Below are 24,373 nucleotides of genomic sequence, written 5' to 3'. Positions count from 1 at the left end.
GCCATTAACTATAAGCCAACTTTGTAAGATGGTAACAAGCATCACAAGCTTGAGATCAAGCACCCAAGCAATCTTCATGGAAACTTGTGCTTGCTGTAAAATCTCAAGGAGACTTTTTAAGGGATTCTGTCTAGCTATGTAAGTCCCTCAGTTAGGGAGAAATTAAGCTTTGCTGTGTTTTGTTGATTCTGACTGAAGAATTACATATGGAGCAAAAAGAACATCCACATATATGAGATGTAGCTTCCCCCCTGTATTTTCTGTGATCTTGGACCTTGAAGTAACCTGGACCAATGACATTTTTCTGAATGGAGTAGTGTTGTTTACTTCCTCAGGTGTTAAACTATTTCATTATTTACATATTTTGCAAATATAGGACACTGTAGGCAGCTTGCCCAGTGTGTGTTGCTCTTTTACCTCAAAGCAAAAAGTGACAGTGATTCATGTTGATATGAGCGATATGGGAAAATGTAGAAGGTAGCCTTCAAACTGAATGTTACATGTGTGTATTCTTGGGTTGGAAATAACATTTAGAGGGAAAGGGAAGTTAAAAAAAAAAAAAAAAGACTTCCCCGCGCGCTAAGGGAAGTTGTGTTGACACCACGTGACGTCCATGTTCGAGTAATCACGCTTGTCATTGGTGGAGGCTCGTGTCCACGCCCACAACATCCGTGGGCGTCTTTCCCGCGAACGGGATGCGCTCGCGCGGTGAGGCTGTGTAGCTCGGTGCTAGGCGTTGCATGGAGGCTCAAGACAGTGTCGTTCGGATTATTTCAGCAGTACAGTAAAAACACAACATGGCGAAGCAAAGCTCCCTCTTCAACTTTTTCACAAAGTCTCCACCGCCGGTGTCCAAGCCGAAGCCCAGTCCCTCTCCGGCCGAGGCGGACCTGCCGTCCTCCGTACAGAAGTCCAACTCTTCTCCGAAAGAAGAAGCTAAACAGACACAGCAGCAACAACCAGCCAAGGCCAACAAAGTTAAACCGAAAACTAACGACAAGTCTGTAAAAGGAGGGTTCAGCAAACTATTTGGCGACAAGGCCGCAACAACCAAACAAAGGTGAGTTAGCTGTGAGCATGTTGGGAGCAGGGTAATTACTGGAGACACGTTTTGCTGCGTGTTTCATCTCTGCTAAGGATTGTGTGCAAGGCCCCGGAAAGATGCAGCTGCATGGTGCTTGTGTTAACGTTACTCGACGCATGAAAGCTGCATGTTCATTTGCCACAGCCTCTTTGTTGTTATGTAACAGGTGAAGTTGGGAGTGTTTACCATCATGCTGGAAACTTTAACTTTACTCTGAATCACAGGTGACTTTGTCAAACCAGTGAAAATGCATCCAGTTTAACAACAGTAACGTACATGCTATAGAGAATAAATGTGAAATGTACCAATGACTCTTACTTTGTGTAGTTAGACGATGAGGACTGTCTGAAGTTAGAGCAACATGAGCTAATGGGGAAGTGGTTATTGGCTTTGTGAACTCGTGGCATGGCAGTCCCTCTGCTCTGCTCGTAAAAACACGTGTGTAGTTTTGAAAAATGTCAGCAATATAGTTCAGGACTTGATATCATTGTGGTCCTTGATGCAAACATTGCAATGATGCAGGAGCCTAGGTAACATTATACTTCAGCATCACACAAGTTAAATTCCATTCATCTATTCATTTTCAACTGCTTATCTGAAGCTGGGCTGCGGAGGCAGCAGGCTGAGCAAAGCAGTCCAGACGTCCCTCTCCCCAGTAACGCTTTCCAGCTCCTCCTGGGGAACCCAGAGGTGTTCCCAGGCCAGGCATGATATGTATTCCTTCCAGCGTGTTCTATGTCGGCCCTGGGGCCTCCTACCAGTTGGATGTGCCCGGAACACCTCTAACTGGAGGCATCCTAATCAGATGCCCAAACCACCTCACCTGACCCCTTGCGACACGATGGAGCAGCAGGCTCTACTCCGAGATACTTGAACGCCCTCGCTTGGGGCAGTAGCTATCTCCCAACCCGAAGGGGGCAATCCACCATTTTCCCTCTCCAAGAATCGTCACCTTAACGTGGTGGAGGGGTTTGTGTGTCCCCGTGATCCTGGGAGCTGTGTTGTCCAGGGCTAATAGCCCCTGGTAGGGTCTCCCAAGGCAAAGTGGTCCCAGGGGAGGGGCCAGACTAAGAACGGTTCAAGAAGACCACGATGAAACGGCACATTTGGGGACAGTGTACCTCACCAGGTATGGGGACACTGGATCATGGGGCCCGGTCGGGCTCAGCCTGAATGAATAACATGAAGCCACCCTGTGGGCCCACTGCCTGCAGGGGCGTGGACCTGGGCATGCTGACACCTGGTGTCACAGACTGGGTAAAGTTAAATTGTGGTGCTTTAATTGACAAAGAAATGTGTGACAGAAAATGTTAAATATAAAATATGCAACTCCATGAAAAAGAAATAGGACTGTCTTTATAAATTCTCTGGCATACACATTATTTAGTGAATTTAGTCAAAATGTAAAAATATTAAAAGGACAGTGTCTGTTAACTTTTACTTGAAGATGTAATTCAGTTTCATGAATGGCTGATACTCAATATGTTGTACTACAGTAGCTTTTTAGAGCTGCGGTATATCGGTTTGACACAATCTGACTTTAGATGTCATGGGGGAGCAGCTGTAGTTTTACACATGTAATGACTGTTTTTCCTTCCTTCAGCAGCAACACATGCCCATTCAGTGCTGGCGCCCTTGTGTGGGCAAAACTGGAGGGACACCCCTGGTGGCCATGCATGGTAGTACCCCAACCTCTGACTGGACAGCAGATGAGGGGCCGCGGTCGGGACCAACGTATACATGTCCATTTCTTTGATGAACCTGCTACCAGAGGATGGGTCAGCACCAAATATATCCGAGAGTACCAAGGTTGGCTTCAATTCGTCTCTTAATTAATGACAATAATCTTAAAGCTGTGTCTATAATGTGCTTTGTCCTGCCAGCAAGCTACATGGCAGTATTTACTATAGTTGGATGAGTTGTCTCATTTGAACTATTTTGCAGGCTCTGACAGCAGTGATGCTAAAACAGGAGGAGTGTTCTTCAGCGGCAAACCCATAATCCGTCGTGCAATGGAGCTCGCTGATGGAGTGATGTTTGACAGCCCTGAGAAAAGATTAAAGATGCCTATCTGTATGGATCCGTCTGATGAGGAAGAGGATGACGATGAAGAAGAAATGGAGGTGACACTGTGATTATAATTGATTGCTATGTAGATAATGTGGATATAAAAGTCTGTATTTCACTATAGCTAATAACAATGTCATTCTAATGTCTCTTTCTCATCATTAGTAAAACAGAGTGTTTGATATATCTAATCAGGCCAGTGGTGCAGGTTACACGTTTTATTTTTAAATGTCCTCCTTTGTGTGTGTTTCAGGTTGACAAGTCAACAGTGACTGATGAAGAGGTCAGTGATGAGGAAGAACAGAAAAACGAGAAAGTGAAGTCGCCCAAGGTCGGTCGACGTTCATCCCGTGCTTCAACAGAAAAGGGAAATAAGGCCAAGCGTCGTCGCATAATTGTGGCCTCAGACAGCGATGGCTCAGATGAGGAATTCAAACCAGAACAAGCTGCGTCCAGCAGTGAGGATGAGGAGGAAGCAGCAACTGTGAGCAGTGAAGAGGAGGAAGAGGAGAGCCCCGAAGAGTCAGAAGTAGACAGCCCCGTCAAGCCTGCGAAGCGCAAACGTCCTGCAGAAAAGCCTGCTCCTGCAAAAGCCAAGATACTTTCTGCCCCCTCAAACACACCAAAACGAGCTCCAGCAGCTGTTGCGCTCGACACAAAGTCCCGTTTGTCAGCCTTCTCTGCCCCAGAGAGCTTTGAGAGTCAGACAAACGGATCAGGCACCAGTGGAGGTGCAACAATTTGGGACCATGAGAAGCTGGAGTGGTTGCAGGATGGCAAGAGGAAAGACCGCCGGAGGCGGCGACAGACAGAGGATGACTATGATCCCACCACATTGTATGTGCCAGAAGACTTTCTAAACAGAGTCACTCCAGGTATGCGTCGGTGGTGGCAGCTCAAATCTGAGATGTTTGACACAGTCATTTTCTACAAGGTGGGGAAGTTTTATGAGTTGTATCACATGGATGCTGTGGTCGGCGTCAATGAGATGGGACTAACGTTCATGAAGGGGACCTGGGCACACTCGGGCTTCCCAGAAATTGGCTTTGGACGTTTTTCAGATGTACTGGTCCAGAAAGGCTACAAGGTGGCACGTGTGGAGCAGACGGAGACCCCAGAGATGATGGAAGCACGCTGTAAGACCATGGCTAAGCCCACAAAGTTTGACCGCGTGGTACGAAGAGAAGTGTGCCGCATTATCACACGTGGTACCCAAACCTACAGTGTGCTGGACGGTGCGCCCTCTGAGAGTCAGAGCAAGTTCCTGCTGAGCTTAAAGGAAAAGGCCGAAGAAGAAAGCTCTGGCCGTTGCCGTACATATGGAGTCTGCTTTGTAGATACGTCTGTGGGTTATTTTCACGTTGGTCAGTTCCCAGACGATCGTCACTGCTCACGTCTGCGTACCCTGATCGCACACTTTGCCCCTGCTGAAGTGCTGTTTGAAAAGGGAAACCCATCTGTTGAAACACGCAAAATACTCAAAGCCTCTCTGTCCTCCGCTCTGCAGGAAGGACTTAATGCAGGCACCCAGTTCTGGGATGCTCAGAAGACTCTGAAAATCCTCTCAGAAGAAGATTACTTCAGAGAGGCTGCTGGCAAGGATAAGGATACAGGGAATGACATCCTTCCTGCTCTTATAAAAAAGATGACCTCTGAGAGTGACTCACTGTGCCTTACTCCTAAAGAGGGCTATGAGCTGGCTCTGTCATCACTGGGTGGATGTATTTTCTACCTGAAGAAATGTCTGGTGGACCAGGAGCTGCTCTCTTTGGCCAACTTTGAAGAATATGTCCCTGTTGATGTTGAGCTGGAGAAAGCAGCTGGACCTGCCAGTTTCTTTGCAAAGACCCGTCAGCGGATGGTTCTTGATGGAGTGACTCTGGCAAACTTAGAAATCTTTCAGAATGGGTGCGGAGGAACAGAAGGGACGCTGCTGGAGCGTTTGGACACCTGCTGTACCCCGTTTGGCAAGAGGCTGTTGAAGCAGTGGCTCTGTGCTCCTCTGTGTAACCCCACATCCATCAAGGACAGACTGGACGCAGTGGATGAACTGATGGGAGCTCAGGCCCAGGCTACTGAAGTCTCAGACCTGCTGAAGAAACTCCCAGATTTGGAGCGTCTCCTGAGTAAAATCCACAGCATTGGCACTCCGCTGAAGAGCCAGGATCACCCTGACAGCAGAGCCGTTCTCTATGAGGAGATCACCTACAGCAAGCGCAAGATAGCAGACTTCCTTTCAGCACTGGAAGGGTTCAAAACTATGCAGGAGATCATCAGTGTCCTTGCTCCAGTTTCAGGGGAATCTCAATCTACATTGCTCCGTCAAGTCACTAGTCTGAAAGGCGAAAAGGATGGCCTCTTCCCCGACCTCTCTGCTGAACTCAAGCGCTGGGATACAGCCTTCGACCACCAGAAAGCTCGCACCACTGGTGTCATCACCCCCAAAGCTGGCTTTGACCCAGACTTTGACCAGGCTCTGACTGGAATCAAGAACTGCGAGCAAGAGCTGCAGGATTACCTGGACAGACAGAAGAAGAGACTCGGCTGTAAAAACATGTCCTACTGGGGAACCGGGCGAAACCGCTACCAGATGGAGGTGCCCGACAGCGTCTCCGAGAGGAATATTCCCGAGGAGTACGAGGTGAAGTCGACAAAGAAAGGCTGGAAGCGTTACGTGACTAAAGAGACGGAGAGGCTGTTCTCAGAGCTGCAAGGATTCGAGGAGAAGAGAGATGCTGCGCTGAAAGACTGCATGAGGAGGCTCTTCTACAACTTTGACAAGAACTACAAAGACTGGAAGACTGGTGTGGAGTGCATGGCAGTGATTGGTAATTACAGTCTTTTTATTCTTGTTAATCAGCAGTTAGTTTTTTCTCAGAAACATGACCGCAAATTACCCCATGGGGACAAGACGAACAGCGCCTTGTTCTTTGTACTGCAGGAATTTAAAGGCATCACGTGACAAATTTCTGCATTACCTTTACCGGCAAAGTATCTCTGTATAAATTTCTTTCTTTTTTTTTTTTTTTAAATTGCTCTCAGTGTACTTGCACAGAAACAGACATAACAGCCAGGAACAAAAACAACAAAGCTCAACAAATAAAAATCAAGACTAGTCAGAACTATTATGTACACAATTCTGATTCTGAAATTCATAAAGTGATTGCTGCGTTTAAATTACTGCAGTACAAAACATCAGGTTTTCATCTCATCCCCACCGTGCAATTTCCTTTTATGTTTCTGGGAAAAAACTTGATGCTGTTTTGGGCTTGTGAAGATGAGTTTGCATCGCAGGTGTCTGCCCTGAATACATTTCCTGCAGCTGCTACAGATATAACTCCATAATTTGTATTTAAGATGATGATGTTGTGCCGGTCTGAGTGCTCGCTGTAATCTTGCCGTCACTGAGTAATTATTCCATTATTCCACTCGGCTAAGTTGACACTCATTAGTTTGTTTTTCATTGTTATGGAAATTAAGTAGTGGTGTTTGCTCCTGACAGAGGCAGAGATAATTGCATAGTTTAACACTGATCTGTGGTACAGTAAGATAATGTGCTTATAATGTGTTTTCCTACCACTGGGCCATCACTCAGCTGCAGGTTATGCTTGGTTTTACTTGTTTGTTTAGTGTTAGAGCTTAGCTGCAGAATCACCCCATAAAATGATAAAGATAAAAGATAAAATATTAAAAACGCAGGTAGCTAATTCTGTCTTTTTTAGGTCAAAAGGCCAACTGGATTAGCGCTAAATCCTCAACTGTGAATTGTTTTCAGATGTGCTGCTGGCCCTGTCACGCTACAGTCAGGGTGGAGATGGACCGATGACCAGGCCACAGGTGGTGCTGCCCGAAAGTGATGACCAAGTAGCGCCCTTCCTTGACCTCACTGGATCCCGCCACCCCTGTGTCACCAAGACCTTTTTTGGTGATGACTTCATACCTAATGACGTCTACATTGGCTGCCCTGGTGGCAGTGAAAGTGATGAAGAAAAGCAGCATGCCTCTTGTGTCCTCGTCACAGGGCCAAACATGGGTGGAAAGTCTACCCTCATGAGACAGGTGGGTCACTTTATGTAACAAATATTTTATTGTTTCCTCCATGTGTGTAAGACTACAAAACCTTAACAGTGATAGACAGGAAGTAATCTGAAGTTCACATTCACTTGGAACATGCGGGTCTGTTTGAAGTCTCTGTTGGCCCATATTGAGACACTGTGCTGCTCCTTTTGTACAGTGTGGACTTGTGATCATCCTCGCTCAGCTGGGTTGCTATGTTCCTGCCGAGAGCCTGCGCTTCACACCAATTGACAGAGTCTTCACTCGGCTGGGAGCCTCAGATCGCATCATGGCTGGTAATGTTATGAACGCCTGTCATGTAGCTCACGTGGGATGATGTCTTAAGCTCTCACTTCAGGGGCTAAGCATGTGTTACAAATATGTCTTCTTTAGGGGAGAGTACCTTCTTTGTGGAGCTAAGTGAAACCGCCAGCATCCTGCACCACGCCACTAAACACTCGCTCGTGCTCCTGGATGAATTAGGTACGTCTTTGTAGCTAATTAAGGCTTTTTCAGCGGTGAACATTACAGGCAGGCTCCACAGCACTGTTTTGATCTTGTGGTGTATTTAGAGTCTAACCATTCAGCTGTGACCTGTTTGCAGGAAGGGGCACAGCCACATATGATGGCACAGCGATTGCCAGTGCTGTTGTGAAGGAGCTTGCTGAGAAGATCTGCTGTCGCACCCTCTTCTCCACACATTACCACTCCCTGGTGGAGGACTACGCCAAAAGCCCTGCTGTGCGCTTGGGCCACATGGTGAGTACAGCAACGCTAAATACATCAAGTACTGTACTGCAGGGCAAACAGCTTGGGAATGTTAAAATGTAAACAGATTGATCATGTTGACAAATGTTTCCAGAAATGGTTGATTGTTTGTTTTACATAATATGCAGTGGAGCCATAGTCAGATTTCAGTGTGAACAACTTTTTCTCTTATGTGATGTCCCTCATTAGTTTTCAGTTATATATATATTTCATTTTTTTTTTTCAGTTATACACATATATATGTGTGTGTGTGTGTAATTAGACATCCCATTCTGATCTAAGAAATTGGTATTGGGGCCAGTCAAGGCATTTAATTGATCAACATCAGCTATATACAGCCCAATCCCATCCTTTGTTTTAATGTGAGTCGTCACACCCAGTTTTCATGCACAGCAATGCGGAGTGTAGCTGTCGTCAACTCTCCGCACTGTGGCTCTCCTCCATTTCACTGAGCTCAAGCTCGTGTGTGTGTGTGTGTGTGTGTGTGTGTGTGTGTGTACGTGTACGTGTGCGTGTGCGTGTGTTTGTATAAACGACCGCAAACGTTTATTTATATTATATATTAGAGTTATATGCAGTCATTTCATTTTAGCTCATTATTAGTCTTGCATTTTGCTGCCATCTATGGCGCCTAGTGTTTCACTGCTCCCCTGCTTGAAGGAAAGACAGACAGCGGTGCAGAGCTTAGAACCACACTCATCACACCACTGCAAGGGCAACAAAAGCCCTGTGAGCAAAAAGCCAGTAAGAATAATATGTTAATGTTGCCTAATCCACACAAGGTGTAGCCTATAGACAACAAATAAACACTCAATGGAAAATAGTTCCTCCTGGGAGGCTAACTCAGACACAGGCTGCACTGAGGCAACTAACACTGGAGAATACTCTTAGAGGGAGAATACAATTACCTTGACAGCGACAAGGCCAAAAAGATTTTACGAGACTTTGTTATTTTGCAGCTGTATTATCTAGGAAAATATAAGTATTGGATCGGGACTCGGTATCTGCAGATATTCAATATTACATGACTCACATTGGGATCGGGGGCAAAAACCCCCCCCAAAAAAACCATCCTTATATACAGTTATGTAGTCCATTTTCCGATAGTAAAACTTTGGGGCAGGGAATTTACTTATCAAGTCACATTTCTTGGTTTCATATAGAGCCTGGGAGGTTTTGAGTATATTATTTCATACAAATGAGCTTAGCTCTCTTAAAAGTAAAAAAAAAACATATCTTGGTGTAGTCTCATAGATCACATAGTGTGTGTGTTAAATAGGAAAAAGCCAAAATATATCCAGCAATTAAAATGATTCTGACACATGTGCTCTGGTTTTAAGTATAATGTCCCTGCTTTCTACCCCCTAGGCGTGCATGGTGGAGAATGAATGCGAGGATCCAAGTCAGGAGACCATCACATTCCTCTACAAGTTCATCTCCGGTGCTTGCCCCAAGAGTTACGGCTTCAACGCCGCTCGACTCGCCAGCCTGCCAGAGGAGGTCATTCAGTCAGGACACAGGAAGGCCAGAGAGTTTGAGAGGAGCACCATCAGCCTCAGACTCTTCAAGTATGCATCAGTATTTGGGTTTAAATATTCTGTAGCTACTGCAGTGACATCCATATTAAGGGTTTCACTTGGTATTGATAAATGCTAAAGCGTAGTTGTGACTTTTTCCCCCTTTTCTCGTCTTGCAGGAAGCTGTGTCAGTTCGCTGAAGACTCTACCCTGGGCAACACACACTTTGCTTCACTTGTTCAGATGCTCAACACCCTGTAGTTTTGAAAACATGCTTTGTTGTTGCTGAATCAGTTTCTCTCAGCACTTGAAAAAACACTACTGTAATGATCTAATAAAGTTTATTTTTAAAAAATGACAATGTTTCATCTAGGAAATTAAACCCTTTTAATTCACGCTAGCGCCTACATAACGGTTATTGAATACTTCACAATATATTAAGTCTAGATGTTATGATACATGCATACATTTCAGTCTGTATGAGAACCCACAATCACCAGTACACATGAAAGGGGAGGAGAGGGACGAGGGGCAATGAAACCATATAGTGCTGTGTATAGATACTTGTCTCAGCTTCAGTAGAGTAAAAGCCTTTGAAATTCTCCAGCAACATTGGCAAACAAGGGGGAAAACACATCAGAATTAGCTGTGCTTTCACAAGACTTGTCTCTTTTCCTTGGACCTATAGTGAAAAATGAAGTCTGTCAGCTAAAGAAAATATCTCAACAGGCCAGGAAGCAGCATTTATGCCTGTCGTTAAAGACAACCACTGATTCTGAGGACAAGATGTAGATTATACAATCTACTGTGAAGTTAATGTACCACAGACGGTACAAGCATCCAAATATCCTTGGATGATTTCCTAACAGATGCATTATAATGCCCTGACCCCAGACAGCAATGTGTTTTTATTTGGTACATAAAGAAGAGGCTGCATCTTAATTACAATATCAAGGGGATATCTGGCTAAACAAACTACACCCCCTATATTATTATACAACTGCAGCCTGGAGTAAAAAAAAATGCTTGATCTTGCCCCGTGTCTCCTCCTGTAAATTGGGTCCTGCACAAAAGACCAACACAAACAGAATAAACATAAAATATGCATAGATTATGTAAAACGGACTGAAATATCACAACAGTTAATCTCACTTACAAAGACAAACACTTATGATGCTACTCCAGACAGAAAGAAAGCTACACAAGTCTGGTGAAAGCACATTTCAGCATCTATTGTTCGGTATTGCAAATGTAAAACGAGTCAACATTGCTGGAGAAAATGTTTAGTGTTTTTTCCTCTCTTTTCTCTGATCTCTTTCACAGAAAGAAGTTAGATACTGCGACATGTATAATTACAGCAATTCTAGGGTATAATAACCAAAAAAAAAATGAACACATTTAATAAAATAAAGACATTCAAGTACAGTAAGATTTTTGCATGAAAATACAAAACTACACAAAAAGCATTAAAATCAAATCTCAACAGTTGTCTTGAGGGAAAAAAAAAAAAAGCTGAAGTGCTAGGTCATTTTTCCCGTACGTATCATACGAGCACGTCGATTGCCCAGTGATGGAAGCATTGTTGTATTTGGGGCTTTTTCGCCTCCGTGTGAGAAAAGTTGTGCCTCTTCTGACTGAGCGTCTGTCCACGATGGGTCTGTACATGACTGCAGTATTTCGTTCTTCCGCTTCTTAAAAAAAAAAGCAGGTGAGCCTCTGTGGCTTTTTGTCCGTCTCTCACCAGCTCCACTTGCTCGACCAAAACCAACACACCCACAAACCCTGAGTCAGCTGCTCTTCTGCTCGCTCCCACTGATGTCATCTTTTTTTTTTTTGTCAAAGAATTGAAGAAAAAGAAAAAGCGAGGCATCCATAATCAGACTTTTTTTTCTCTAAATGTCTCCTTTTAGCATATTTATGTCCAAGTCTTTTTTTTTTTTTAAAGTCACTGTATATGCTCTGTATTTTAGTTTGGATCTCCTCCACTGCACATTTTAAAGTGTCTCGTGTCCATTACTGCTGAAGCGCAAAGGGACCTCGGGTCTTAGGCTCAGTTGTGCTGCAGTGTATTGGACTCTATAGGAGGAGCTGAGTCATACAGTGTGTCTGTGTCATGAGTCGGCTCTCCAGCTAATGTGCAAGGATTTGACAGCGTCCCCGCACCACAGTCACAGAAGAATCTGCAGGAGGAGAAATCATTTAGTTAAACTCCATTAAGGCATAAAGAAAAAAGCCCAATATATACATAAACAATCCTCTTTTTGTACACATTTATAGGACTGACCTATCATGTCTGATGAACTCCACGTCATGTCCTTGGTGACACTTTTTGATGCAGTTCACACAGATGGCGTTGCGGTCTGTTGTGTTACAGGTGTGACACCTGCAGGAACCCAAATGTGTGTTAAACCCAAACAACAAAACAGACAAACTGTTGACCTCTGAGTCATCTTGATTGCGAGCGTAAACACAAATTACCTGTAAAAATCGTGCATTGGGTAGCTGGTGTAACTTGAAATCTTGTACAGGCACTGACCTCTGCTCACAGCCTTTTCAATGGCATCTTGATTGTTCATTATTTTATTATCTGGAGAAGGGAAAAAAACAGAAACTGGTAAGCTTACAGGTCACTTACATTTTTGAATGAATGTGTCAAATCTGTGTGTCAGAGAGAGTACCTTTCATAGTGACATTGACCCCAGATGCAAGAAACAATCCGCCAAAGCGATTGTTGAAGATCTGATTGCCCTCTAGGGTCGCTGTGGCATGATTGGTGATCTCAATACCTAGTAGTAAAAAAAGACAGCTCATATTACAGATGCTCCTAGCTCCAATTAGTTAGGCATACTGTACCTCATGTTTGTTTACACACACACATATTAGTAAAGACGTTTAAATGACAGATTACAGCCTGTGTGCAGGTGTTACCTGCTGCGAAGCCGTCAAATATCCTGTTTTTTCGCAGTACGGGGTGGCTGTTGGTGCTAATGAGGACTCCTGCTTGGGCGTTTCTGAAGATGTCATTTTCCTCTAACAAACCTGCGGACAGAAAACAGCCACAAACCGCTGACATGAAAATTAAACTGTACAAACGTCGTACATCTCTTCCCCACGATGGGGACACGATGCAAATGAACAAACAAGCCAACATCAGTGTTCATCAGTGAACAGGCTAAGTGATGTGAGTTGCTTGAAAGAAAAAAACAAACAAACAAACAAACAAAAAACACTCGCCTTGGTTTTACACTTCCAACCTATTTCCAGAGCATGAGCAAGCTGCTTGCTAGGCTCAGTAGGCTCCCTGACTGTCATAGCTGATGGTGTATCTGGATAATTTTTCGTGCTCTATTTGCTAGAGTTCGCTTGCTCACAGAATGTCAGGAAGAGCTTAGAGATATTAAGTGTGCTACTAGAATTATTTGTGAGGATTATGTCAATCTATCAAACTACATGAGGTTGCATTTCCGTGGACAATAAACACACACTCTAGCCAGCATAACGTCAGACAGCTCTGCATTTCTGAGGCTCAAAGGGGACCTATTATGCTCATTTTCAGGTTCATACTTGCATCTGAAATGCCCTGCTTTAGTGCCTGTCTCTATGCCCCCCTGCTGAAAAAGTCTGATCTGATTGGTCAGTGTTTCCAGGTTTTCTGTATCTGTACTCATAACATCTCTGCACATCTCCATTTCAGCCAGGGAGTAACTGACTATAGTGGCACTTTTTTGTACTGTGAAAAATCCATAATAAAAGCCTCTAAACCAAATCTTTACTAATGGACATGTTCCAGCAAGAATATGATCCGAAACCGGGGAAAAGTTAAAAACACTGGCAACCAAGATCACGTTTCCCTGATGTTAGCATGTGGCTCCATGTAACAGTGTACACTAGGTCATGTCAACACTTGCAGTAGCATAATGACCATATAAAAAAAATCTGCCATGTGCTAACATCAGCTTCTCTATTCACACAGGTTTGTGCTCACTGGGATTACTTTTACATATGTGAAACATTGGCCTCTTTAAATTGATAATCCAACGTTGCTATAAGAGAAAATAAGTACACCATAATAAGTTCCCATTAAAGGTTCCCTATGGAGTTTCAACCTCTAGTCGCACTTGAAACTGTTTCTCTCAAGGATACACAATGAGTTTTCGTGGGAAACACTCAATGTAAACATCATTTTTGTTTGCTTACAAGAGAACTCCACAGGGCCCCTTTAATGAAGCTGGTAATTATCCCCTAATTTCCATGCAATAAATAAGTTACCTCTTCCTCCGTTGAATATACAGATCCCGCCGTCTCTCCCGTCATGGATCTTATTCCTCCGCAGAGTGGGGTTGCTGTCCGTCTTGATCCACACTCCTGCCATGGCATTGTCAAAGATCTCATTGTCCTCGATGAAGCCTAAGCCTAAAAAAACCCCACACACATTCATGTTTCATTATTAGGGCAACAAGGGAACTGTTTGTCACATTCATCAAACTGTTTATCAGCAACAGCCACAGAGGCCACTGACTCTGTCAGGTGTCAACAAGTAAATCGATTTAATCCCGACAGAAAGCAACCTCTTGGGGGGAAGAGATGGTCTGCGCTCTGGGGAAAAATCAAACAGAAAAGATTTTTCTGCTTCCTACCTGAGTTGTAAACCAAAATGCCTCCATTCTGGCCTCCCCAGATCTTGTTCCGCCTGATTTTGGGATTGCTGCCAGTCCTGTCAAAAACAGCACACACACTACAGCTGATCCACTGCTTCACTAATGCTGAAGGCATTTCCTTCCCCATTCAGGACAAGTCAGACTTTATTAAGACATTTATCTATTATCAGTCTATCCAAACTTGCACAAAACACAATGAGACTAATTTTGTGTCACTGTCATGAAGGATTGAGGTGAATATTCCCACAAACCTAATTTGAACTCCAGAGTACATGTGATTGTAGATGTCATTGTCTTCCAGAACGCCATGGCCGTTGTCATAGAAGTAGACCCCAACCTGTTCAAATGATAGAAAATGTATAAGCTCTCATTTATTCTTGGTATTAAAATGTGTTTTATAAATTTGTTTCAATGTGACGAAGCTACCAACATGAAAAAAAGTAAGTAAAATAACAATTATACAACAGTAAGCCAGTCCCACATTGCACTGTGACATCATAAGTATGAAATAAGCACACCAGTGTCACTACATCCCACCACATCACGGTGTACATCTTTAGTTTGTCACTTTACATTTATTCCTCATCATTAAACTTGTAACCAGCCTGTAATCGTACCTGCTTCCCGCTGTGTATCCTGTTCCTCCTCAGCACTGGCGTACTGCCCGTTGTCACCCACACTCCTGCCAGCGTGTTGCTGTACACTTCGTTCTCCTCGATGACGCCTTGTCCTTTTTCATGCTGCATGATACAAAACCACCATACATCACTGGCGTGTTTCTGAATTATAGCATAAAAAATCTGAGGATGTGAAAATGATCCAAGATGTAGGACTATGAAAGAGGGGGAAAAGACACTGCTGGTGTAACTTCATGGGTTTATATTTACCACATAAATGCCGCCATGCTGGCCATCGTGGATCTTGTTGTGTCTCACAATAGGGCAGCTGTTCGTCCTGATCTGGATTCCTGCCAGGGCGTTGCCGTAGATGTCGTTCCCTTCAATGAGGCCTCGGCCATCACCGAAAATATAAACGCCACCTTGGTTGCCGTTAAAAATGGCGTTACCCCTGTATTTGGAAAAAAGAAACAACTCAATTTAAGACAAAAAAAAAAAAAAAACTGTGCTCAATTTGATTCCTTTTAGATGACACTTTCAAATTAGTATTGAATCTTTGAAAGCCTGGCCACACTGACCTTATTGTGGGGTCGCTGTTAGAGGTGATCCACACCCCAGCAAAGTTATTTGCATAGATCTTATTTTCGATGAACTGGCCGCGGCCCTTTTCGTGCACGTAGATGCCCCCCGTCTGCCCATGATGGATCTCACAACGAACCACTGTTGGATTGGCGTACGCCTTCACCTCAAAGCCGGCTATACGGTTCCTATGGATGTTACAGCTCTCAAAGTAACCCTTGAAAGGGACAGAGAAACAACATTACTGTGTGTTTCATCAATTTTGTGTAACTGAGCCTTTACACAGTAACACTGCACTGCAGAGACAACACACAATCCAAACACAGGTGTATCATACCATGCCGTGGTCGAATGTGAAAACGCCGACATCTCTGCCATGGTGGATGTGATTCCGTCTGATGATTGGGTTGCCGTGGTTTTTAACCCAGATTCCAGCCAGGGCGTTATTTGAGATCTCATTGTCTTCATATATGCCCTGAAGAGAGAACAGCATTGCATTCGTTTACGGCTTTAAAAATGTTTGTGTCCATGTTACACTTTTACTTTATCATACTATTATTTTAACCTCACATGTAAAAAGCCAGACTAGTTTCATTCACAGAGACAAAGATGTGCTCTGCTGTCGTTGTTAAATTCACTACTTGTGAAGTTAAAATACCAACTGTACAATAAAATACATGCTGAGATATGTCTTTAAGTCTTAATGTAGTAGGTGTGTATTACCTGTGCATGGTCAGTGATGTAAAGACCAACATTTTCACAGTCACTAATGTTGCAGTGCTTGATCGTGGGACAAGCACCCTGACCGCTGACACAGACAGCTGACCCCACTGAAACAATCAGAACAGACATGTATTAGTGCACCAACATCCAGGCAAAACTAAACTGTGTTATGGATAAGCTCAGTTTCAGCTCAAACATATCCAGTGGTCAGAATATGAGTTCTAGTCTATCAACATCAAGTAGAGCAGTGATTCCGACAGTCGTGTCCTGTGATCCCTTCTAATGAAGGAATGTCTACTTGCAACCTCTTGTCACAGGTTTCATATGTTGCATAAATGTATGAAGCATAACTTTGATTTTGTCCTTCTTCCATATTCTATTAATAATCTCACCATCCCTCACATTTATCTTGTGACCGCTTTGAAGATTTGGAGCCACTGAAGTAGATCAGAGGAGCAGCGGACTTACCTGTGCACGTGCTGCGTATGATGCAGTGATCGATGATGGGGCTGCAGTTGACTGTAATCTCCAAGCAGTGGTGTGCATTGTGGTGCTGGGCGGATTTATCGTCGGGATTGAACTGCAGCAGAGAGAAAAAAATCTGAAACTAACAACTGCTTTCATATGAACAATTTAGGACAGTATTGTATGTGTAGACTTATAAACCAAACAAAAAAAAAATAAAGAAAAGGTCATCTAACCCTGATGGTCATGTATCCAACGTAAGCATCTTCTGAGCCTTCCATAAATACAAATGTTGAGTCTCTGGTGTTCTCAATGATGACTTTCTCTGCTACTTTTCCAGGAGCTGCAACACAATCAGAAATGTTAAAGGGGAACACCACCTGAATTAAGAACTCCAATATGTTATTTCAATGGCCTACGAAAATCCAATCACTACTTGTGAACATGAGCTACCCTCTGTCAAAGCCAGAAAGCAGAGAAGTCTCGAACTTGTGATGTCATCAGTTAGACAGTGAATAGGAGCCTGATTTTGTGCACCCACAGGATGTCTGTATATCCAAATGAGCTTTATTCTATTGTAGTGTTCTCAGCTCTGATCAGAAAATGCACCCATATACTCAGATCACTCCTCTGGGTGCTCTAAGTGTCATCCGCAACATCATTCCTGATGCAGTGTCTATGGAGCAGCTCCTGGCTTTTTACTTGATGACATCACAAATTAGAGTTTTAGTAGTAGGATTTGTGAGAGTTGTTAATGCTTACTAATATTTTTGGACTGTCTTAGACCATAGGAGTAACATGTATGAATTTTGAAAAATGGGCTCAGCTGCTCTAAAAAGCTGGAGTGTGGGACTTTACGTCTCCCCCCTTTGGCAGTTAAGAGTAATTACACAAACATGGTCAACATGTACATAGGACTTATGCATTCAGGTGAGCTCGACGCATCTCCCCTGCCACCATGAGCGCTTTTCTAAGTCTTTTTTGACTGTAATCCTTTCTCTGAATGCAGAGTTTCTTTTTTTCATCTGGAGCATCCACTCCTGAAACTTTTCTAGGATGCTTCTTGGGGTTTTCTGCAATCCTCCTAGCTGATGCTCCGTCGTTATGGTCTCTTCCTGCCTGCTTTCTCTCTGGCTGGTTGATGTAAATAGCATCACTTCCTCTACCCCAGCAGGGGAAAGTCGCTACAGACACCACAATTACAGTATACTGCGATAAGCAGAGAACGTTCCCTGGTGTAATCAGCATTACGTGGAACTCAGATGTTCATTTATATGTTAGTCCTACACTGCGGCTGTAAATTAGAGACTACACAAATCCACAATGAAACTGTAACCAAAACTTCACACAAACACACATACCAGCTCCGATCATTGTGATAGGCGACTCGATGTAGATCCATTCATCTGTGTAGATACCAGAGTGGACGAATATCAGGCCGTCAAAGTGAGGCTCCTGACCCCCTCCGAGAGCATCCTCAATGGTGTCGTAGTACTAGAGGGAACATCACAAGTCAGGTAAATCACTGGGGCATAAAAGAGAAAACAAAAAATCTTAAAAATGTTGTGAACAATTTACTCACAAACATGTTGTCTCTCCCTTTGTATCTGGCAGGATTACTGTAGAAGTGTTCTGCAAAGCCTGGCTTCACATGTGCGCCTTTATACTGTAAAGAAAATATGATTATTCACACTTAAGTACAGAACAATTCATAATGAATAACTTGAGACATGACATTGTACTAACATTGCATTTGGACAAGATGGGGGAAATCATCCACAGGAAAAATGCCTGAGACAGTTTTGTCCACAGAAAACAATCCTAAAGGTCAATATATCGCAAAGGAATACAATTTAAAAACATAGCTCTCCTCTATCCCCTGCATACTGAATGTCACCATTGTGGCCTGTGGTGCTGCCCTTTCACATGACATTAGCTGTCTGTACACGGGAGGATTTAAAGTCGCACTGAAGCAACTTTTGGCAACAAAAATATCAAAAAAGATTAAAGGAAAGCAGCGGGACTAATTTATGTCTCCTGAACACTCCCCATTTAAAGTTAGTCAAGTACTGTATCATAATTTGCTGTATGGAGAATCAACTTGTGCTTAATTGTTCCACCCCACATACTTCAACTTTCCAACTGACTTTCAGATCAGTCGGTTTCATTATTATTTAGTTCTATGTATTTTCAAAATGTGATATTATCATGGCCTTATTTATTTAGAGTGGGAGCTCTAGAAACTGCATTTGACTCTTCTAGTGTACTATATCAAACATCAAGGCAATAATAGTGTCTGTAAGCCGTAAACCAGTGAGTTATTTGTTTGTTATGGAGACAAATACATAAGGCAAGACTATAAGCTGGTGATTTCGTGAATCAGTAAGCCCACAAAAGGTTCCATACCAGCTGCTGAAAACTCTCCTTCCACGGGTTTGGCTGCTCATATTCCTCTGGGTTTATCTGGTAGAACTTCCCTGCCTCGGGGTGCATCATGGGTCGTGTGTATTCAAACACTTCCATGTACAGCCTCTTCCTGAAATACGAAGATAGAAGTCAATAGCCAGCATTATTTTGTTTCTGATCAGGGTGAGCAAAATGCAGATTTCCTTCTTAATTCAGCTTTCAAATGTGTGCAACTACTTTAAATTAGATGCAAGGGCAAATTAAAGGCACTATCAAATCAAAATAAATTGAACAAGTAGCTATGGGACTGTAACTGCCCTCAAACCATTTTTTAAACACACACACAAAAGAGCATGACCAAAAGCACAGGGTATTGGTCAACAGGAAACGTTCCCGACAGCAATAAGTCTCACCAGAGAATGGGGTCATTGGCCAGCTCGCTAAATCGCTTGCACACACATGCTGCACGGCACAGGTCCTGCTCCAACAGGTACGAGAAGATCTTTAGTACCACCTCGTCTGGAAGCTTCTCCTGCAAATACTGCTCTGCTGGAGCTGCTGGGAGGAGGACAACCATGGAATTAGAATAAAATATTTTCAAAGGAGAGGGTTTTGGGTGGAGTTAGACAACCACAGCCATACTAGCATATTTATAGCAAGATCACAGGAGGATTAAAAAAAAAAACTCTCTTATGTCTTATAAGCGACACATTTCTGCAGAAATGTTAAGACTCCTCTGAAACATTTAGGCACGTAATGATCCTAATTGCCCCATTATCATCCTAATGGATTGTGCTTGTGTTTTTGTTTATCACGTTCATCATCATGAACAAAAAATAAAGGTGCTATTTGTGTGGATTTTTGCATCTAACTCAAAAATAAGAAACAGAGATTAAACAAAAAGATGTATTGTGTAAAATAAAAAAAAGGTCATACTTGCTACGAGGAAGTCATTTTGCTTTTACAACAGATCATGTGGAGCTACTATGCGCCCAACACAAGGCAGTGTGACCATTCACTTGGACACCACAAAGCCATGTTTGATGAATGGAAAGCCAGAACCAAATGCCATCTAACAAGGCAAAAATCTATTTTGGATTGCTTTGGCAAGAGCTGCACCGTGTGAGAAAGTCTCTGAACACCACAAATAACAGACTCTATAATTTCCGCTTTGTGAAACAAATGGTGCTACTTCATGCCTTAACCAATGAGGCTTCTAAAGAGATGATCTGAACTCTTGAGAGGTAGATATTATTACACATCTACTTTTTCTGGGCTGCAATCCCAGAAGTTGACATTAAGTGAAAGATAAACCTGGACTGAGGGTGGACACAGAATAAACGTGCCATGTTGCTGATGTGCTGCAGCTGCAAACAACTGTATCATGAACATACATACAAACCACATTACACAAACAGAATCTAGGCAACAGACCTCTCATTGTGAAACTGAAAGTGAAACAACATTTTATAATTTGCAAAAATGACAAAAAAAAAAAAATATATCATACAGCAACGTGACACTTTGTATGATGCATAACTGCCCACTGCTAACGAACAAGAATGACTAACTACATTTTGCCCTGATTCACTATTTGATGAGTCAACACACTGCTGTCTTTGTACTTAAGGAAAAGTATTTAATCCTTAAACCAACTACTCACAACCTGTCAGAAACACAACAGTGCATGCACTTATGATGAAGACACACATCCAGTCACATCTGACACAATGTGTTCCTAATTACCTGGTAAATCTTGACACTTTCCTGAAACTCTGGGGCGCTTAGGTCGATGTCCAAAGTTTTCTGTGGTTGAAGTGGAAGCACCCTGTGGATTGAAAAAAAAAAAAAAAACTCAGTGGAGACATTTAAACATCAGTCAAATCAAATCATTATTCTCTTTCAGGGATTTACACTATCTTCAAAGAATTTCTGATACACGTACCTCCATGTTTGTCTTTGTCGGACACACTGTTCTCTTGGGTAGAGACTTTCTTCTAAGTTGGTAGGGACTATTCTGAGCTCCTGGACCGGATTCTTCTGCGACCATATCTGCAGGAACGTCCTCATCTGCAAATGGTGGAAGAGAGGGAAAATGATTACTTGCAATGCTATTAATCAAAGCAATTCAAAACACAGTATGATATGCAACAGAAGGAAATACATGAGAGACATGTTTTGACGAGTCGTCAACAACATACACATGATACAGCATTTCAAATATGCTTATTAAAGAAACTGAGTCGGTTACTGGATGCTCCTGAGGTACCATTCATTAGTAAGCACTATGAGCAATCAGCATTTTGTCCACCATATATTATTAGATTTTGAGTTTTCAAACACAAATACACAATATTCTGTGACAACATTTTAGCAGAAGCAATTGCCCTTAACACTATTCATCAACAGGTCACAGGACAAAACCAAGAAAAAACAAAAGCAAGTTTGTTCATTACCTGCTCTGTGTGCTACAAATTGATTACATCCCCTATCAAGAGTGGATTCAATCAACAGAAAAACAAAACAACCCCAGCATCAGTCCTGAGCTAAACCAGACATCTATTTATAAGGCTATTCACCACAGCATGATGAGTTGATAGCTACCCCAGATGGGAGATGCAAACTCTGTCTTCTTGTTGCTCTGGTTGCAAGGATGACTCTCCCCGGCTACTAGGCCAGTAACCACTACAAACACTGTCTGTGTAACAAACTGGGCTGGTTCAAGCAACTTCTCTGTAGTTATAAACTGGGATCATTTATAGGCTGTCCTGCCTTGTTTGATTAAAATAAACACATTTGAGTCTGAGAGTGTATATCATTGTCACAGCAAATAGACACTGTGCAATAAACACTGTAAGATGCCAAATGGGCAAAGATGCCATTGCCAATCTGTTACCAACCACACTATTATTAATTCATTAGATGTCACTTTAAAATGACAGCTGAGCTATGCTGCAGACATCTGGACGGAGGGAAATATGTGCCATGGCAGGTCATTGATGAATGAATGAATTGGGACCAGGAGAAGCTCTCAAGAAAACAGATAAATCACTATTAGAATAAACATGACAGGTCATTCTCAAGTAGATTGTTTGGGCAACATTATCATTATCACTACCTTGGTCTTTTTAGGTTTACAATCACTGTTGTGAGGGACAACAAGAGTCAACCGTCTGCTGCTGACTGGCTGATTGCCATTCAGTTGGTGGGGTGAGATCAAACATCATCCAACCTGCCAGTGGTCCACTTTATAACGCTGCATCACATTTACCAATCAACCATTAATTTATGTGATCTGTGCCCGCCAGATTTCAGCTATGGGAACTATGATTAGAGGGCACCCCTTTCTAATGTTTACTTTGACATATCGTCATCCATATCCGTTTATAGTACACCGCCTGCTGTCACACAGCGTTACGGTAGATACAAAACAAATATAATGTGACTGAATTGTAACAGTGACGTTGTTACATTAATGACAAGCATTATATTCACGCACTGACATTTCACCGTTGCAAATTCTGTGACGGCTGTGGCTTTCTTTCTGAAAACGCCAGGACGCAGATAGCTAGCCAAACATGCTAATAATAACAGCTATGTTAGCACAGGCTACGTTCAGTTAGCATGCTACGACAACTGGCGAAACCACTTTGTGTACCCTTCCCTGCATTTGTCACCCATGAACCAAGCTAACCATTGTCTTTCGCTTGTCATTTTCAACACTAATGTAACGTTAACTGACCAGAAAAACAAAATTCAGCAGAAACATGAGGTCAGACGAGCAAAAGACAGACCGACTCGGGGCAAAATTTAGGCAAAAACAAAGCGCGGCCTGAATGCTAGGTACAAACACAAAAGCCTCGGTGTTTCCTGGCTGCACTGAGACCCGTTGAGACTGCTCTTAACTACCCAGTGTCTCACTGCAACAAACACCGCTGTCCTTATGCACGCATTACTCATGGACATACACGACACATACATCTGTCCAAACATACAGTTTGGCTCCAAAGCTAGCTGTTTGACAAGCCGTTACGCGATGCTAACGTTAGCTTAGCTAACATTACCTCTTTCCTGGTGGTTCCTGTCCGGCTGCACCGGGCGCGGCCTCGAGACTCGCCTAGGTCTTCTGCTAACGTTACTTGCTCTGACGGAGTTCATTTGGGGTGTTGTTAATCTTGAAGAAATGTCGAAGCCTTCACAGCAGAAGAGGCGACTCTGAGCACATCATCTATGTCTTTTTCTTCAGCATTGCACGATCTGCCATCTTTAGCCGTGGCACCTGAAAAAACGTCTCGGCTGAGTGTTATTCCCTTTCCTCTGCGCTGGTGTTACGTCCGGCCCCGATCTACTGTAGCAGGAGGAGCCATAATAGACAGGCACAGTCCGTCAGGCCTCGGTCACATCACATGGGAGGAACTCTCGTCGTCACGTCGCCTTCCCCTTCCACGGCGGTCTATTCAACAGTGATTGCATCTACTTTGTGAGCTCAACCATTCAAGCATCCATCAGAGCAGTCTGCGTCACCATCAGCCTACACACTGGAGCTGAGTGCAATCACTGGGCCTATACTAATCCTGATAGATGGAGGTAGGTGCCTTGCTCAAGGGCACATTGACAGTCTACTACTTGCATTGGAAGAAAAACATGCACCTTATTCTACTTATCCTCCAGCTGATCCAATAACATAGATGATATTTTGTCATGCCATGATAGAGATGGCCCCTGTGTAGACCGTGGCTTGATCAGGGATCTGAAGCTAGATTCATAATTAATTTTGCACAATCAGCTAAAATAAACTGAAACAAATTAAAGTATCGGTCTATGTTGCTGCTATTCTTGGCCAGGTCTCCCCTCTAAAAGAGATCTTTGAGCTCAATGGGACCAACCTGGTTAAATAAAGGCTAAATAAATAAAGAAAAGAAAAGCTGTCTTTGGCAGATAGTCAGAAGCCACACTAGGCTACTGATAATTGCTTAAGCTCAGAGATGAGGCAATTAAGAAGATAATTTCTCCTCAGGGATCAATAGTGTCTAATGATTATTACTATGCAGAGTTTGTATGAAGTGATGAGGAGCTGGTTCAGTTACCGAGCAACGCTCTTGCTCAGATAACCTTGCATGGCGAATCAGAAAATGGGATTGTGGAAATGAGTGGCCAAAATGAGATTTTTCATGTGGCTGAGTCTGAGTTATGAGAACTGGGGCTGACTGTGAGGAGACCCTTCGGCAGACCAGCCTCTCAAACACTCCTGCTTGCCCTTTTAAAAGTGTCACTCCACTCACTTGCTCAGAGATTTGTCTTGTGATGGCTAAGTTTTGAGTATATTATCACAAAGTCTGTCTTTGTAGTTGTTCAAACTGCATCATAGAATATTTTTAAAAGGGAGTTTCCAGTTTATCAGAAGGAATAAACCTCACTGGCCTCACAAGTCAC

General features: G+C 43.1%; 2 protein-coding genes across 4 annotated transcripts; one reads left to right on the top strand and one right to left on the bottom strand.

Annotated features, from left to right (window-relative positions):
• Positions 1-681: 681 nt before the first annotated feature.
• msh6 (mutS homolog 6 (E. coli)) lies at positions 682-10,024 on the top strand. Of its 2 annotated transcripts, none has more exons than XM_049600015.1 (10): positions 682-1,060; positions 2,691-2,893; positions 3,029-3,207; positions 3,405-5,979; positions 6,927-7,210; positions 7,386-7,503; positions 7,601-7,690; positions 7,812-7,966; positions 9,344-9,543; positions 9,672-10,024. In XM_049600015.1, the coding sequence occupies exons 1-10, from the start codon at positions 798-800 to the stop codon at positions 9,751-9,753; spliced, it is 4,149 nt and encodes a 1,382-aa protein (XP_049455972.1). In that variant the 5' UTR covers positions 682-797; the 3' UTR covers positions 9,754-10,024. The 2 variants fall into 2 exon arrangements, with proteins under 2 accessions (XP_049455972.1, XP_049455971.1); XM_049600014.1 differs by having other exon boundaries at positions 2,688-2,893.
• fbxo11a (F-box protein 11a) lies at positions 9,820-23,427 on the bottom strand. 2 transcript variants are annotated; one of them, XM_049600016.1, is made up of 22 exons: positions 23,005-23,427; positions 20,886-21,010; positions 20,687-20,768; positions 19,354-19,498; positions 18,941-19,070; positions 18,117-18,200; positions 17,896-18,028; positions 16,771-16,877; positions 16,538-16,649; positions 16,070-16,176; positions 15,684-15,821; positions 15,346-15,563; positions 15,038-15,218; positions 14,768-14,890; positions 14,402-14,487; positions 14,130-14,206; positions 13,762-13,905; positions 12,421-12,531; positions 12,171-12,278; positions 11,971-12,079; positions 11,777-11,875; positions 9,820-11,672 (listed from the first exon to the last, which is right to left on the bottom strand). In XM_049600016.1, the coding sequence occupies exons 1-22, from the start codon at positions 23,096-23,098 to the stop codon at positions 11,543-11,545; spliced, it is 2,643 nt and encodes an 880-aa protein (XP_049455973.1). In that variant the 5' UTR covers positions 23,099-23,427; the 3' UTR covers positions 9,820-11,542. The 2 variants fall into 2 exon arrangements, with proteins under 2 accessions (XP_049455973.1, XP_049455974.1); XM_049600017.1 differs by having other exon boundaries at positions 19,354-19,495; positions 23,005-23,426.
• Between the last annotated feature and the right edge of the window lie 946 nt (positions 23,428-24,373).

The sequence above is a fragment of the Epinephelus fuscoguttatus genome, linkage group LG16 (genome assembly GCF_011397635.1).
Source record: "Epinephelus fuscoguttatus linkage group LG16, E.fuscoguttatus.final_Chr_v1".
In the NCBI taxonomy this organism is placed as follows: domain Eukaryota; kingdom Metazoa; phylum Chordata; class Actinopteri; order Perciformes; family Serranidae; genus Epinephelus; species Epinephelus fuscoguttatus.
The sequence above is the reverse complement of the archived record's forward strand: the minus strand, read 5'-3'. Positions and strand labels throughout refer to the sequence as shown.

Bases quoted from the DNA above. Each gene is read 5' to 3' on its own strand.
- msh6 (XM_049600014.1), top strand. From the start codon at position 798: ATGGCGAAGCAAAGCTCCCTCTTCAACTTTTTCACAAAGTCTCCACCG. The intron at 1,061-2,687 runs GTGAGTTAGCTG...TCCTTCCTTCAG, and splicing joins GCCGCAACAACCAAACAAAG to CAGCAACACATGCCCATTCA. The intron at 2,894-3,028 runs GTTGGCTTCAAT...ACTATTTTGCAG, and splicing joins ATATATCCGAGAGTACCAAG to GCTCTGACAGCAGTGATGCT.
- fbxo11a (XM_049600016.1), bottom strand. From the start codon at position 23,098: ATGAACTCCGTCAGAGCAAGTAACGTTAGCAGAAGACCTAGGCGAGTC. The intron at 18,201-18,940 runs GTATGGAACCTT...TTTTCTTTACAG, and splicing joins AGGAGAGTTTTCAGCAGCTG to TATAAAGGCGCACATGTGAA. The intron at 11,876-11,970 runs GTAATTTGTGTT...GGGTTCCTGCAG, and splicing joins CCAATGCACGATTTTTACAG to GTGTCACACCTGTAACACAA.